General features: G+C 29.5%; 1 protein-coding gene across 1 annotated transcript; it reads left to right on the plus strand.

Annotated features, from left to right (window-relative positions):
- Positions 1–17,244: 17,244 nt before the first annotated feature.
- Positions 17,245–17,705, plus strand: LOC145952441 (uncharacterized). The gene is made up of 2 exons (XM_083064805.1): positions 17,245–17,404; positions 17,503–17,705. The coding sequence occupies exons 1-2, from the start codon at positions 17,245–17,247 to the stop codon at positions 17,703–17,705; spliced, it is 363 nt and encodes a 120-aa protein (XP_082920931.1).
- The last annotated feature ends 1,100 nt before the right edge of the window (positions 17,706–18,805 follow it).

Below are 18,805 nucleotides of genomic sequence, written 5' to 3' on the forward strand. Positions count from 1 at the left end.
CCCGTTCTAGTTCGGGAACGGCCCGTTCTGGGCTAACAAAAAATATGTCTTTTTAGTAGTTTGGAACAGTCCGTTCTAGGCTACTAAGCCACCCTCAATAAATCTTATGAAAATTACTAAATTACCCTCCATAAAAAGTATGAAAATTGGGGTGTTACATGATGGCAACTCCAAATGGAAAGGATTGATGTTCTCCACTTCTTGAATTGCACAACTTCGATCACTTCCTTGAGGATGCTATAATGGAATTCCAGCCACAGATATGAGAGAAAGATGAAGAAGAAATGGAACCAGAAGCACCTATGCCAAGGGAGCAAAGGATTGCTCACAATTTGACCTAGATCCTAGAAGCAAGATGAAGTACTTGCTCGGCCATGTTACTTTGAAGGGAGAGAAGTTGCTGAAAATTTTCAGAATTCTCATTCAAATGCTCAAAGTGATTACAATAGTGAAAGGAATGAGTATTTAAGGCCACAGATCCAAGGAAAATTGACGCCAACTCCATGTGCTACAAGTGGCGCCAAATTTGAATTCAAATTTGAACGTCCACTTGCCCAACCCATGTGCAACCTTCCTTTCTAGAATCCTAATTGCATTTAAAGGTAATTTAGGGTTCATTTAAGTGTTCACATGTGCAGCCACCTTTGGCACAAATCATGTGACTCAAATAAAACTCAAATTATCCTTAAATGTAATTACAACTCTATGATTCATGTCTAATACTTGTTCCTCTTAAATTCCTATTCTAATGGCCTAAATACAATGGTCAATCAAATACAATAGAAAGGAAAAATTACAAGAATGAAAATGAGCCCAATATTGGGTACCCAAAGGCCAAAGGCCCATGAAACCCAAAACTAGGTCCAATAAGCCTATAGCCCAAAAATGCTATCCTATGTGGTCCAAAATACAAGACCAAAATATATGAATCCTATGCTAATATGATATATACAAAATATAAGAAAATGAGTATCTCAAGGTGTGGCCTATATGATGATCAACTTGGGCCTTCTAAGCCCATCGGGCCCATTATGCTTTGACTGGCCTAAATCTTTATGTCTAGCCCATTTCTCTTGGTTCCTTCAAGATGTCACCCCTTGCCTTCCTAGGCATGATTCCATCACACTGTTGGCAACAGGACAGAGAAGAATACACGCAATGTCTAAGAAAAGGAAGCAACATTTAATGCAAGACCAAATTCATTAAATGAAAGGATCAAACTAGTCATGAACAACTATATTAACTTCAATGGACATATGCAACAGGCAAATTTTACAAGCCTATAAGTATGCAATAACATCAAACCGGAAAAGGTTGGCAAGAAGAAACGAAAGAATAATTATAGGCATTGCCATGGGCTCTGAACATTAATCACCAAAAGTAATATCATGCCCAAAAGAAAAATAGAGAGATCAAAGATTGATTCTTCATAGTCAAATCTATAATGTATCATTGTATTCGTCTCTGTAGTCTAAGGTATTCCGGTGTATCTTAGGAAGGAGACCTTAGTGAGTGTAGTAATCTTTTGTATCCTTTTTGTAAAGAGTAAACCACACACTTAGAATCTCTGTAGGACTAAGGTAGTAAAACCTTAGTAAGTGTAGATCATATATGTATCCTCTATGTGAGAATAACCCAAACACTCAAACCTGATTATACGTCTATCATATGTAAAGCCTGAAAAGGCTAGGTAAAGAATACTTGCAAAGCTTGGAGAGGCTAGTCAAAGAATACTCACTGCTATCCAGAAGTGGCTGATAAGAATATACTAGCGTCGACGAGTGAAGTCGACGGGCCAGGAGGTGGTCGAGAATACTCACTGCTAGCCAGAAGTGGCTGATAAGAGAATACTAGCGTTGGTGAGTGAAGTTGGCGGGCCAGGAGTGGTCGAGAATACTTGGGGAACCAGAAGTGGTTTAAAAATACTAGAGTTGGTGAGTGAAGCTAGCCAACCAGGAGTGGTTGAGAATACTCGTGACCAGGAGTGGCCGTGACCGGGAAGGTCTAAAATACTCAGGGTCTGGAGAGGTCGATAACACTTGGACCAGGAGTGGTTCTGACCTGGGTGGTCCATAATACTCACTACGAGCCTGAAGAGGCTGATCAAAAAATACTTGTTCTTAATTGTTTATCTAGTGGAACCCTTCAGTTGAAGGAGACTGGACGTAGCTCAGTTGAGCGAACCAGTATAAATATGATTGCATTGTCTTATTTATATTTCAGACGCAAACTCTTCTTAATTGACAAATCATGTTGAAAACTTCATCTAATGTCTATTCTTCATTAAAACCATTTTCAGACGAAGACGCAAATTTTGTTTAACAAATATATTACACTGAAAAGCTTTATCTATTGCCTATCCTTATATGAAACTATCTTGAAAAGGAAAATGCAAGAGTTTTAATCATTATTTTTATTTGAACCATTTTCCTTCAGCAGACAATAAATCTTTCAGACGCAATGACCTTGTGTTAAGCAAACTCTGCATAACTGTCTGGTATTTAAAAGCGCATAGGACGAAGAACATTACTCTTGTGAAAATGGCTTTAAAAATACCTTTGTTCACACACACACATATTCAACCCCTTCTCCCTTCTATGTATTTTTTCGCTAACTTCAATTTTCTTCATAAACTAAAATCAGATTATACATAAGTTAATTTGTAAAACTCTCTCATATGATTTTTCTAAAAAATTACAAATTAACTAGCGCATAAATCACTTTTATTTTGTGAAAAAGCTTATTTTATTTTGTTTTCATATTTTTTTTTTTGCTCAAAAGCACTTTTGAAAAAAGTTTATTTAAATAAATTCATATGTGTGTGCATATTTTGTCATATCTCTATGTATTATTATATGTTAAAGTTTTGTGATAAATATTTTTTTTTCATGTTTATATTCATATCATGACCTGTTAGGTCATTACAATTACAATTAATGTTAACTAGAAAAAGAAAGAGAGGAAAGAGATAGAACACAAATAAAAATTAAGATTTTTTATTGGTGAAATGTCTAGAAATTGGGAGTACAATTTTTAAAAATAAATTAATATTCAAAATTAGTTAGAAAATATATTTGGTAGTGAATGAGTAGTAAATTATGCATCAAAAGAAAGTAAAATGTGAAAAGAAAAAAAAGAGAGTAGTAAATTAATTATTAACTACTAAATTTATTAATCATAACAAATAGTAGCAAATTATAAATATTCTCGTAGTGAACTTTTAGTATGCTAGTAAAACATTTCATATTTCATCTACTTAAATATTACATTATTTAAAATTTTTAATTCTTAATAAAAATATATAATATTTAATAATAAAAAATTAATTAGAGTTGAAAATCAACTAAAAATATAAAAGTATAGTTATAAAAATATTTTATTTATAAAATAAAAATTATATAAAAATCACGTTAAATACATTCCTTTATATCATTTTATGTTTATCAATAGTTTAAGAATTTAATAAGTAATTTCATCAAAAACACTTTTAATTTAATAAATTGACTTAGAATCTTTTTAATTAAAAAATAATTTATTAACATTCAACTAATTAATAAATACTTTACCAAACATTGTTTGGCACCAAAAGGTACCACATGCACACCTCTTCTTAATATGATATTATTTATTTGAATATAAACTTTCATTATTTTATTTTTATTAATTTTTAAAAGATCTCATATTAACAGAGATTATAAATATTTTATATTTATATTTTATTTTTTTTATGGTGAAGCATGTGCAGTCTCTCAGACGTGACTTGACTTGCATATAATTTTGTATTATATCCACGTGTCACCATAAAATGAAGGATAAAAATAAAATTAAAATATATATATATACACATTGAAAGTGTAGATAATACACATACATGCAGGTAACAGTTTAATAAATTTGTCTCATTATGCAGTCACCTAATAACGATAAATGTTATAAAAAAGGGTCTTATTAAATATAGCCAAGTGTCTTCATCATTATAATCTTTTTTAATTTTGCATCCTTCTTCAGATAAGCTTCAAACTTGTAAAGTCAGATAACTCGCTTTATTCATAACTTTTGAGTTTGGATCCTGTTTGTATATTGCTTTTTATTTATTTTTAATACTTTTTTACAGTTTCAATTTATTTTTAGAAAATTAACAATTTGATTATCTTGAAAACTATATCTATCATAATTTTCTTTTGTTTAGTGATGGTTTTATATTTATAATATTATAATTATGCATTTTAATTTTTAATATTTTAAGTGAGTAATTTTAGTCTTTTAAAATTTGTAATTGTATGATTTTGTTTTTTAAAATTTAAATTAAGTGATTATAAATTTTTAAGTATCGTAATTGTACAATTTTAATTCTCAGTTATTAAAATTATATAAATTTTGACTTACTTAAGTTATATATATTAAAATTTTTATTCGTGTGTTAAATGATATATATTTATTATTATTAAATTTATTAATATATATAATTTAAATAGATAAAAATTTATATAATTATAATATTTAAAAATTTAAAATCACACAATTGTAGTACATGAAGACAAAAATTATTTAATTAAAAATTGAAAAATAAAAATTACACATTTACAATATTTAAAAGATTAAAATTGTTCAACTAAAATTTAAATAATTATTATACTTGTGAAGGAAAAAAATACATTTAAGACTTTTTTTTAATTAATTGATAGTATAACTGTTTATCTTTTAAAGCCATGATTAAAGATGAAGTTAAGGAGAATGAGTCCATTCAAGTTTTTGCCAACTTTGTCCTTGGTAGCATCAATGTGTGCTTTAATTAGTCTTTTCTTTTGCTTATAGCAACTAGCAAGATCCTTTTATAGTTTTATATATAGGCACCATGAATGCCACATAATGATATTATAAAAAAAATTGTATATTATATCCTTAATATGTTATTTTAATTTTTTAATTTTAAAATAAAGATATATAATTTTTCAAATTTTAAAAATATGAAATCTAGATTCTTTTTCAAATTTATGTTACTTAGATTAGTAATATAAATTTTGAAGATAAAAGAAGGGTTAAAATAAATTATACAAACAAAATTTAGTTATAAAATAAATATCAAATACTCGTTAAAATAAATAAAATTATTTTTAATTTTAATTTTTATATATCATATTATTTAAATGATGATAAGTCATTGAATAATGTTATAATAATAAGATTATAATGTAAAAATTAAATATTTTTATTTTAAAATAAAAAATCAAAATAATAAATTAACAAAAAAAATCCGAATACAATTTAACCTAAAAGAAATTAAAAGTGAAACATAGAAATATACGGAAAAAAATTAAATTAATTTTAAAATATTCACCAAAAACAATGTTAAAATATATTTAGTCATTCAATTTATTTTTAAATAACTATATAGTACTATTGATGTCAGACTCTTACCGTATTATACTAACTACTGATTAACCACTGTCATTCAAGTTTTAATATATTATTTGAAGTTAGAAAAAAAAATCATTGTTCATTAAAGTTTTTTTTTTAATCTTATTGAAACTGGTTTGTTGATTTTAATAATTTACTGGCATAGTTCGTTCAAAAATGAAAAATGTTTCAATTTGACTACTTGTTTTAAATTGAGTTTAATTGTCTTGTATTTTTAGAATAATTTTTTATGTTACTAACTAATAAAATATTATTATTAAAATAAATTTTTAAATAATTATTATAAAAGTTAACAATATCGTTTGGGAATTGAATGAGAATATTTTCCTTTTTTATATAGCTTTTTTTCCTTTAAATTTCATGCGTTGATTCTTAAATTTAATAGATGTTTCTTGCCCATAAAAATAAAAGGTTTCTTCTAAGCTCCAATCGGTAAAATATTATATTTTGGTAAACTTCATAATGATGATACTAATAACTAATTAGTTTTACTCGTTTTTTTAATATAAATTTTAATTATAATAAATAGATTTGAATATATTTTTAATTCTTTAAATTTAGAGAAAATATGTTTTTATCTTTCAAATTTAAAATTATTATTTTAGTTCTTACAGTTTTCAAAAATCTTGTTTTAATCCCTCAAATTACCAATAACATATTAACATATCTAAAAGTAACCGAATGAAATAGTTATGCAACATCAACCAAGTTTAATGTGATATTTTCACTAATAAAGATACCCGTAAATAGATTTTATACAACATTATTTGACAAATTCTCCGACAAAACTTGAGTATAAGGATTAAAACAATTTTTTTTTAAATTATAAGATTAAAAATATCAACTTTAAATTTAAGTGACTAAGAACAAATTTATCTTAAATTTTAGGAATTAAAAATATATTTAAATCTAATAAATAATATGTGTTAAAAAATATTTGGCAAACATTTCTCATACATTAATTAACCAAAGTTGATGAGAATTACCGAGGACCATCTTTATAGGTGATCTAAGGTGATCCATTTTTTCTAACCATTAAATTTACTTGATCTCTTCAATAACAGGGCATGCCTTCTTTATTGATTTTTTTTTAAATGTTGCCTCCCCTTCTTTCATTGTTGTGTTGCCCTTTACCCCACTAGCTAACATATATAATCAATCATAAAGTAGTAAACATATTTTTGAATAAAACTTTGTTCGTAAAGCATTACAAAAAGTTCACAATAGCACCTTGTAACAAATTGGACACGTCCGAATGAGAAGGATCTAGAGATTGTACAAATATGAGATTGTATAGTTGATAATGACTTAAAGGAATTAATTTGTACTACCAATATTAACTAGATGCATCTACTTCTTGGTAGCTTATTCCATAAGAACTCCACAGTTAAGCGTGCTTGACTTAAAATAATTTAGAGATGGGTGACCTTCTTAAAAGTCTTGTGTTGGTTTGTGGGGGTCAATTGTTGATCCTAAAAAGTGGACAGTGTGAAGTGTTGTGGAGTGAAACCACTAAGATGTCAAATCTGAGGGATGTTACATGTACACTAATCTAGTTGTGAAAATAAAGAATTACAATTATACTAACCACAACATCAACAAGTAAACCATACAACATGATGTACAACTTAGCACCGCGCCTAATAACCCAAACATGACATTTAACGCCTTACAAGAGTGAGCAATTCAACAACATATGACAATATCATATTTCACCATACCAATGTCATTCAATCATGAAATTAACAAGCATGTGAACAACATTAAATCACACCACATCATAGATATATACCTCAACTAATGCATCGTCACGCATTCACCTACGGAGATCTCTTACACCAAGATAAACAATCTAAGTGGCTTGACCCTATGAAACTAAACGATATTTTTCACGCCTTACATGTTTGCTAAATCAACAACTAATTGGGATATTAATCCCTAAACATGATTTCTCGAATGTCGCCATTTAAACTTGTTGAGATACAAACAAGTCATACATCGATAAATATATGAGAATAAATAATAACTTATAAAGCACACACATACTCCAATGTTTAAGAGGCCTTTTGGGTGATGACCAAAAGCAAAATCGTGAGAGCTTAGGCCTAAAGCAGACAATATCTCATCATTGTGGAATTGTGTATATAATAATCTTATAAAATAGCCTTCATAAAATATTCTCTCAAACAAATACCATAAAATAATCCCACCAAAACTAGAAAAATATAGTAACATTGTAAGGTATAACATAACTTAGGTGTGAACTTACCACGACATTAACTTGTATTAACCAAGTCCCGTGTAGATTATAACCCAACTAGCTATCCCCACGGTATCACGCACCCTCTCTAGTAATCAATTAAAGGTTGTAGCCCTTTACTTCATACCTTACTCCAACATTGACTAAGGATCTTGAAAATACCCAACAGTTAACTCTAAGAGTTATCACATACTTAAGGAGGATTTTTCAACAATTAGCCTCCTAAAAAGTCACACCAATATCCTCAAAATGTGATATCCAACTATCAAAAACATTTTCTCCTCTAATCTTAAATCAATCAACATGCTTAAATGCTTGTGGCGCCATACACCTTGTGTCTGGCACAATTGAGGTAGGAGCTTTCTACCTCACTCACGCCCGACACCATACAACTCGTGTATAGCATGGATTAAGTACAGATCCCTAGACCCTCACGCCTGGCATGACAAAGCCCCACGTTCGACTCCAAACTAGGTTGACACGATTCTCTCTCCTCACACTTGACACCAATCTAAACAAAACCAATTCACTCACCTCACGCTCAACAATATTTAACCCACACTTGTCACAATTTTAACCGGAGGCAAATCTCTTTTTCTCACACTCGACACCACCAATCATACACTAAAGTGAGCAAGACAAAAGTCTCCTATTGAGGACATGCCCGACATCTTGAAGGCGTGTCTGACGCGACTATGAGTCTTACACTTAATAGACCACAAATTTAGCTCTAACCACTTGAAAAATATAAGATACAAAGCATGCAACACAATCACATGCATATATTACCATCCTTAACTCATTCCACATAAAAAATCCAACATGTAACCGCTAATTGACCAAATTATCAAAAATTCAACTTTATGCTCAAAGCACCCAAAACCTACCCCTTTATCACACTGTCTAAGAATTTAAACAACACAACCACATTTTTTATGAAAACCGACAACATACAACTCAACCAAAGTATCAACAAGTCTTTTATTACTTCCCTAACCTTAAACCTAAAGAGAACCGAGGAAGAAGGAGAAGAACAAAAATAACTCCAAGCTAACTTGAAAGCTTCGCACAATTCTACTCAAGGACAAATCCTAGCTAAGAGCTCCAAATCACCACCTAACAGAAAGCTTCACGTGCTCAGGAGGCCTAGAAAGAAGAATAAATATCTTTAGAATCTCATAGTTTCTCTCTCTAAGAATCTTGAGAATGAACTTATGAAACTCATTTTTAAAAATAAACTCTATATACTCATTCCCTTAGAGTCAAAGTAGACTTTTACTTAACAAAACTCCCTAAGCACTTAAAAACACTTCAAGAATTCCTTAACTCCCAAAATTTCTCCACAACTGCTCCAAAAAAACTACACCAGATAATCAACATAATTCACAATTATTGATAAAACACAATAATTGACAAAAATGTACATTTTTACATTTTTTTATTTTATTTTTTTCTATTATAATTTTTTTTTCAAGATAAGTTCTCAAAACTTCTTAATCCAAAGAGACTCTAAATCAATATTAAAATAATGATTTTTTATAAAAATATTTCATTTGGGAAACATTACGATTATTTGTTGGCAATTTTTAATTTTTTAGTAAAAAAAAAAACTTACATAACATTAGAAATTTAGAATGCAGCATAATATCAGTCGGTGTACTTAGAATTAGTTAAATAAATAAAAATAAAGTATTTATTATATTAAAATATGAAAATATAATATTTATTTTCTAATTAATTAAAATTATTTAATATAATATATAAAAAAATTATTAATAGTTCATTTTTGTTAAGAAATCTGACCAACTACTTTTAACAAAGTATATATTTTCATACAAGACTCGATTATTAAACTTTGTTCAATTGATATTTTTTTAACATCCATTAGAAAAATCTAAAATGTACTATTTATCTTTTTATTCTCTTAACTTATTTTCGCTTTATTATTTTTTTTTACGTAAATGAAGGAAAAATAACATACTTCTTTCAATCTTTTTTTCTTTTACCAAAATTTGATACAATGGATATGTTTAAACAATTAAATATTAAATGTAACACCCTGAATTTTCTTGTTGATTATTATTTATTAATTAAAGGGGTTTTATAGAGGTTTGTATTAATTTAAAATTATTTATGAAAATTTTTATAAATTCTATTTTAGGTTGGAACTGACTGTTCCAAAAGTGGAACGGGTCGTTCCAGACAATGAAAATAAGTTGTTTTTGAGGGACCAGAACGGGCCGTTCCAAAAGTGGAACGGGCCGTTCCAAAGAAGAAAAGGACCCATTGTTGTATTTCCAGAACGGGCCGTTTCCAAATGGGAACGGGCCGTTCCAAGGTTATGAAATTGCCTAAAGACTTTAGTTGAAAACGGGCCGTTCCAACTATGTTAACGTGAACTTCAGAACGGACCGTTCTGCTTTTTGAAACGGGCCGTTCTGATTTTGGAACGGGCCGTTCCAGTTGAAAATTTTGCACAGATTCGAAGGATCCGGAACGGGCCGTTCCGAATTCAATACAGGCCGTTCCGGATACACCAGGTTGCCTATAAATAGGGGCAAGGGGTGAAAAAAATTTATATTCAGTAAGAAGTGAAAATTTTAGAGAGAGAGAGAGAGAGAAAGAAAGAGAGGGAAAGGAAGAGGGAATCCAGAGGAAGAGGCCCTGCCCAAGTTTCAACTCCGCTTATCCAGGTAAGGGGGGAAGTGAGAAACCTCGCTCGGGGGTGTGGGGATAATTGTTGGATAGTTTGATTGACGGATTGGCCCTCAATCCCTTGCCATTGTTCTGTTTTATTTCTGTTTGCTCTGCTCTGTTCCTTGTTGGAAATGATAAATGATTATGTAACCTTAATCCCTTGCTGTTGTTCTGTCTGATTTTCTATTTGCTCTACTTTATTCCTTGTTGGAAATAATAAATGATTATGTCATTAACGTTAAAAATGAATAAGTTTTAACATGAATAAGAATGTCCTTTTGAATTCCTATGCGGACCTTATGAGGAGTATTTATGACATGACCATGTGAAATATGGACAAATGACATGAGACCTAAGAATGGACTATTGAGACAAGATGTGGTTATGAGAACATGAAAAAATGATGACATGATGTACTTAATGAAATTCTGTAATAAGTCAAATGCTGAGTTAATGAAATAATGAATGTATGACATGCATCATATGCATATATTATTCCAGGTATGCCGCTGAGGCCGCATACCAGTGATGTAACTTGCTAACAAGGTGTACCTTATGGTCACCAGTGATGTAACTTGCTAACAAGGTGTACCTTAGGGTCACCAGTGATGTAACCAGGTATACTTTAGGGTCATCAGTGATGTAACCAGGTGTACCTTAGGGTCACCAGTGATGTAACCAGGTGTACCTTAGGGTCACCAGTGATGATATGTGAAACTTCTGTATGGCGCCACATGCATGCATTTATGAGTCGAGTCCATGACATCATTGCATGATAAATGAGTGTATATGTGATATTGATGATGTATGTGTAGTGTTTACATGTGACTTATATTTGTTGTGTGTATGTGGGTGCTATCTAACCTTTATTTCTGCACCTGAAACTGAGTGAGATGTTTCTCACTCCCTTGTTATTTTTTGTATATGTTTAAATTATGTTGCAGGTGAACAACATCATGAGGATGTTGGTGATGAGGCTTAAGGCTTCAGTGGGACATGCTCTGATAGGATGTGACATCGGGCATAACTAGGGTTATTTTTGGGATGTTATTGTTTTAAAAGCTTTAATTTTCTCTTCTTTTGTAATTTTGAACGTCCTTGAGAAAAGACCAAAATGTACATCTTTGTCATATTATTTTATTACATTATTTGAAAGTTATAAATTAATTCCTAACTAGGAGGCACTGCCACCTTTACTGAAATTAATATATATTTTCCTTTATATAATTTCTTGAATTTTGATACTTACATGTTGGTTTTTTTTAAATGATTTATGAGTTACGAATGTGAATCTTCTACCTTATGATATTTGAGACAATTGTTTTATACATGAAAGATGGTACCAAACTATGAAAGATTTTATTTACACAAAAGGAAAAAGAAATAATATTTTGTTTACATTTATTGTGTATTAATGTTGGGGTAGAGGGTGTCACATTAAATATTAATTAAATTAATCCAAAAAATGCCATTATATTCTTTTACAAATTCTGACTCAATGCACCATTTTTTTTCTTCTCTAAATTGTGTTTTTTATCCTTAAATGTTGTAATTGTATGATTTTGATTCTTAAAATTTCAGTTGAGTAATTTTAATTCTTCGACTGTAATTATGCAGTTTTAATCTCTTCTATTAAAAATGTAATAATTTTAATATTATTTAATATAGTATTTGAAAATTATATAATTATTGATTCATTTAAATTATATATATTATATTTTTATTCATATATTAGATGATATATATTTATTATCATTAAATAAATAAAATTTATATATTATTAGTATTATAACTCTATTGAGAAGTTAAAATTAATATTAATATTATTAATATATTTATAGATAAAATAATAATTTCATAAATATAAATATATTAAATCATACAAATTATATATATATTATATTAAAATTTGATATATCGTATTACTTGTTAATGTTACATTAACAAAAATTATTTAATTTTTAATGAGAGACTATAATTACATAATTATAATACTTGAGGAACTTAAATTTTTCAGTTAGAAATTGAGAAACTAAAATTATTTAACAGCTATAATTAAAAGATTAAAATTAGGAGAAAATCCCCCAATTATGATATTAAAGAGAAGAAACGCATTTATGTATTTATGCCATTTTTGTTTTGTTCTGTAGCAAAGCTCATATAAGTAGTTAAATATACTCAACGATACTGGGAAATGCAATGAGATTCAGATCCCTAATTACTTTTAATTTACGCAACAATAATGTAAGAATAAGGAATAAATGAGACAGTATTGAGGTTGAATCAAAGTGCTTTAATTATATAATTTTAAAGGGAAAAACAATATTAAAAGGTAGCTGTATTCAGAATGTTTAGGAAATATCACGTGAAACTTATTTACAGTGAAGAAATATATAAATTGTACTTATTAAAAATAAAAGTTATTACAATAAAATGAATTTTTAGTCATATTTAATATAGTTTTTAGTAACAATAAAAATTACTGCAAAATCTTTTACTAATATTTTTATATTAGTTATTATATGTAGTGTCGTTAAAATATTTACGGACAATTATTCTGTATATAGGTAAAAATTCTTATAATGGTCGGGAAAAATGTATAAGTTTTTGTGATATTTTTTTTACTAACATTTAATATTTTTTACTATTACCACTAAAAGTTTAAGAAATGATTTATAATACTCTTTAATTTCCTTATTTTTAGTCAATGTAAGATTTGTAAGATTAGTACAAATATTATTTAATTACCTTATTAGTAGTCATGCGTGTGTTGAGAGGTTGTCGTGATGAAACAATTTTTTACTATAACTTTTTGTGTTTGCAGATATTTGTTTGTCATTTTTTGATGCAAAATATGCATTTTTTTCCCATTTTGTAGAACATTTATATCAAGGAAGTTTTTTAAAATTTGATATGTTAAGGAAACATTCAAACATAGTCAATTTCTTGTTTAGAGATCATAAATGATAAAGATTTAATGCATATATCTTTTTATGACTAAAAGTTCGTCTTGTTCATTAAAAGGATTGTCTTAATGATACTATTGTATTGTACAAAGGTTTCGTATTACTAATGAATTGCTTCTCACAGAAGATTCATCTTAGTCAATTTTTGAAAGTTCTATTCTATTAATAAAAAAAGTTCTATGTTTGTTAACAACAAAACTCAAGACCAGAGAGATCTAAGATTGTCTTTTAACCTAACATTTTCCTTCTTTTTGATGGTGACAAACATTTGTTTTTAAAATAAGGTTTTGATAGAAAAGCTTATGAGACTAAATTTTTTCTTTTTAAAGTAATAGAATGATATTAGTAATAAGAGGAAATAATATTTTTTTACTAAGAGCTTGAAAACTTTCATGAGCGAAAAAACTCTTTTCATGAAGACGATTTCGAACAATTGCTAGATGAAATCAAAGCATAATTAGGATTTTCACGAAAAAAATAGTTTGTTCATGAAATATATTTTTATTATAAATTTTTGGAGATAAAAAAATCATATAAGACGTGTATGAGCAAGACATCAAAGCTTGCAAAATTAGATTAAGTCTTATTCAAAGAAGATATGTAACAAAACATATATTACAAAGCATATAGATTTCAGAGCAAATCATAGAGTATATATCATAGTAGATACAAATTTATATCAGAGCATTATATCATAGTAAATACAAATTTATACCAGAGCATGACATATATGATATATATCAGGGCATTCATAATTATCAAAGTAAAAAAATTATAATTATTATAGCAAAATAAGAGAAAAATGCTCCCCTTTAGAATAAGCATAAGTGAAAACTTGTTCATCAAAGAAAATATGTACAAAGTATAAAAGTATAAATTATGCATAGTAATTACTGCCAAGCAAACCAATAACTATTCAAAAATTTTAAAACAAGAATTTCAAAAACTATAATGTTACTCCCTTTTTTTGACACCAACAGAAGCTAAGTTAAAGACTACTCATCTTTGTCTAAGGTTATTTCCAAATTTAGTCTGGTAAAAAACTTTTGGTACTTGCATTCAAAGCATGCTTGTTGTCTGAATGAAGCGCATAGAACTCGAACAATGCAACCAATAGTGAGAGTAAAAACATTCTTGTGGTCAAATTACAAGGCTTCTAAAGTTGGTTCAGGAGCAGGAGATCGAGACAGGGGAAACCTTTAAGGAAATCATAAAAGAAAATAATATCTATAGTAAACAAAAAATTGAAAATTGAAAGAAGTGTCATAATGAAATTTTTGGCGAGGTTAGTAAAGAGCATTGCTGATAAAAGGTAAAGTGGGTAGAGGAGATAAAGTTTGTTAAAGAGAGTGACCCACGACATACAAGGGATAATCTTTATTAATGCTAAAGACCTCAAATTGTTGATGTCAAGCAAACCACATGTGCTTCACATCCTAAAGGTAGGCAACCTTCTTTTCCTTCCATTTGCAAACTAAATGCTACACAACCTTGATCTTGAAGTGAGCGATGAAGAACTTGGTCCAAGGTTGGATCATGCATGACCTTCCTTGCCCACCAATCATGAGAGGAAATTATGAGAGGTTCCTTCGTAACTTAACTCTAGGGCAACTCAAAAATGATATTCATCTTCAAGCTCATGAGACGATGTTGACCATAGAGATCGAGGGGGTGGACTTCAGTGAAGGTGCGTGTTTGAGGGTGGATGGTGATGAGTTGCTCATCCTTGTAGAACATCTAAAGGTACTCCTTCGTGTTATAGTAAGGAGATCACCTTGTGGAGTCATACACGGAAGGCTCCCAAAACTCCTCATTAGTCGTGGCCTCCTCAACCAGATGACCATGCTCGACTTCTTCCTCATAATCAACACTTAGGATTTCAACATCCTCTCTTGGTAGTATCGCAGAAACAAAAATGTCAAGGTTGTGAGAATAAAGCAAAACCAAGGAGGTCTCAATGCTCAAAAGTATAACCTCAAATGCAAATACATCAAGTGACAATTGTGCACTGTCATTGGCCAAGTCTATGGTCAGCAAGGCAAATTGAAAGACTTATTCAATAAGGGAGGCAGATTCAACAGATGCTACATCTTAGACTAATGGTGTTGAAGTTGTTGGTCAGATTGGTGGTGCAAGAGTTGCTTCAAAAACTAGTGGAGTAAGATCTACTTCGTCTACGATTGTTTGAACAACAAACGCATCAATCTAGGTAGGTTTAAGATCCTTGTCCACATTAGACGATTGTTGTGCAGATAAAAATACCAGAGTCTTAGACCACCCTAATTAGATGAAACTATTGTGGCGGTGAGGTCTTCAATAGATAGACGTAGTGTTTCCTCAAGCATTTTGGCCTCTTCAATGACTATATCTTCATTATTCTTTCTTTGTTTTTTTGCCTCCAATTGAGACAGAGTCTTTACATGCTTAAAGAGCCTTTGCTCTTCCTTTTGTGTTTGAGGCTCAACAAGTCCTTGAATTAGACAATGCTTCTATTGGATTTTGGGGGAAGAGTGGTTTCTGTTGTAGGTTGAGGTGATGGTGGTGGTGACTTAGGCATAGGGCGAGAGAGATGAAAGGATAATGCTTTGTCATCTAAGTCAAATGAAGACTCGTGTACTTGGATGAGGATGGGCTTAAGCACATAGATTTTCATTTTTATTTTTAGTAATGGTAGATAGACTTGTGTTTGGGTTTGAGGAAGATTTGGTTGTTGGGTGAGTTTTTGTGGTTGAGGGTGACTTTTGGTGGTCTGGTAACTAGTTGTAGGCTTTTGTAGCAAAGGCTCTTCCTTCAACTCTGTTTTGATTACCACCAAGTTCCTCTTCACTTAAGGAAACATGTGAGCAATCCCCATCTGCTTGAGGGTGGTGACAGACACATCTTCAGCATCAGGACCTTTCTCCAAGGTCTTGGTGTCAAATAGTTTTTAAATTTTATAAAAAATTATAAACTTAATGTACTCATTAAAAACTTTTAATTTAATGATTGAATCATTAAAATTTAATAGATGTTATAAATTACTGAGTGTAACAACTCTTTCAAAAGTTGTTCTAAAAAAAATGGAACATTTTTCATAAATTATATTATAAAATTTTATAAATAAATATATTTTTAAAATATAAAACATATCTTATATTTACAAGAAACAATTTGAAGAGTGTATATAAGATTATTTTTAATTATTTATAATTTAAAAAATTAAAATTTAATTTAACAATAAAATTAAAAATTATGTTTGAGAAAAAAATATAATTCTTTGTTTTTTTAACATCCAAAAAAGAATATTTTTTAATGTAAAATTTAATATTGAAACATTTATTAAAATTTAATTTTGTACACTATCACTGTAAATTAAATTATATTACCAATTAATTATAAATAATTTTAATTATGACTTCCCCTTTGGGATTGGATCACTTTGTGTGGAGGAGTGATATCTCGGGTTGCTATACAGCGGCATCTGGGTATCGTTTTCTAACCTCGGGGCTGGCAGCGGAGGGGGATGCAGTCTGGAAGAAGCTTTGGAAGATAATGATCCCTGAGAAAGTTAAGTTCTTTCTGTGGCAATGCCTTCATTTAGCCCTCCCAACGAATCAGGTTCGGGCGGACAAGAGGTTGGCAGAGTCAGGTGCATGCTCGCGTTGCTCTTGCCCTCACGAGACCATTTTACACGCTCTTCGGGATTGCCCATATTCGCGAGAGGTGCTGATGTCTGGCGGGTGCAGTGGGGGGTGGTCTTTTTCTGTAATGGATTGTTTTCAGTGGCTGAAGGGGATTATCTTGCACAAGGATGCTATTACGCTTTCCATCACCTTGTGGTGGGTTTGGCGCTTTAGGAATAACATGGTGTTTAATGACGAGCTCTGACAAATTTCGGCGGTCCGTCGGAAGGTGATATTATATATGGTGGAGAACAGTGCGTATAACGATAAGAGGCGCTTATGGGTGGAGAAAGCCCTTTGGAGGCCTCCGGAGCACCCGTGGGTCAAGCTAAACACGGACGGGAGCTGGTTAAGTGAGACTTCTGCTATGGGGATGGGTGGAGTAATTCGTGATTGGGCAGGTATGTGGCGGGGGGCTTTTCGCTTGGAGCCTTACCTGATGATGCGTTACGTGCTGAGTTATTGGCCTTGGAGGAGGGTCTTTCGTTTTGTTGGGAAGGTGAGTTTAGGAAGGTGAGTTGCGAATGTGACTGCCTGGGAGCTGTTAAGTTGTTTCAAGACTGGCCAACGGATAGGGATCACCTACACAAGCACTATGATGTTATTCGACGTGTTCAGCGATTGCTAGCTCGGGATTGGGTAGTTTACGTAAATCATATTCCTCGGGAAATAAATCCAGTAGCTCATACGCTTGCTAGTTGAGGTGTAAGGAACCTAGGTTCCAATGTATTTTGGAGGAGTCCTCCAGATTTTATTTTGTTTCCGTTAGGGAGAGACTCTATGTCTTGAGTTATCTGCTTTGTTTTAGCTTTCATAATTTACCAAAAAAAAAAATTATGACTTATAAGATAATGGTTATAACAATCAATAATTTTATATACATATTAAATAACATTATAATTTTTTTTATTGTGTGCATAGTTTTTTTTAATTAAATTCAGTATTATATAAAAAATGAAACTTATTTAATATTTTACAACATTAATTATACTAAATTTTTTTTAATAAATGCAATTTAAGTATTTATTTAAAGTCACTACTAAACTAGTATTTTAACATGTGAAATATAAAAGTTAAATGTTTATTATATATAACTAAAATTTAAAATAAATTATGTATATAATTAAATATTATGTTTGAATATATAAATTATATTTAAATTTTAAATAATAGATATTTTAAATATATAAATTATATTTTAAATTTATGATAAATAATTTATATTATAATACAAAATTAATTTTTATTTATTAATAACTTATCTTAAAAATATTAAAATTTAATTCATAAATAATTATAATAATTAAAAATTAAATTAAATACAAAATTAAAAGAATCCTTAAAACACTCTCATAAAAGATAGTACTTCGTGTTTATATACAAAAATTGATTTTACATATATTAGAATTATTAGGACATTCAAGTGATGATGAATGATTATGGTACATGTATATATATTTAGGTTTAATTTTTATTAGTATTTTAGCATATGTATTTTAGAGGCCAGATGTTTATTATATAAGAATAAATTTTATAATAAATTATATATAAATAAATATTATATTATAATATATAAATTATATTTTAAATTTATATAAATAGATATATTTAAAATATTTAAATAATATTTTTGATTTAATATAAATAATTTATATTATTATAAAATTATTTTTAATTATTAATAATTTATTTTAAATATTAAAATTTAATTTTAGTTATGTTAAATAAAAAAATTAATTAAATAATAAGTTTGAAAACAAAATCAAATTAAAAAAATTTCTTAAATGATTTCAATCGAAAAA

The sequence above is a fragment of the Cajanus cajan genome, chromosome 10, assembly GCF_000230855.2.
Source record: "Cajanus cajan strain Asha chromosome 10, NIPB_CcT2T_4, whole genome shotgun sequence".
Lineage (NCBI taxonomy): Eukaryota > Viridiplantae > Streptophyta > Magnoliopsida > Fabales > Fabaceae > Cajanus > Cajanus cajan.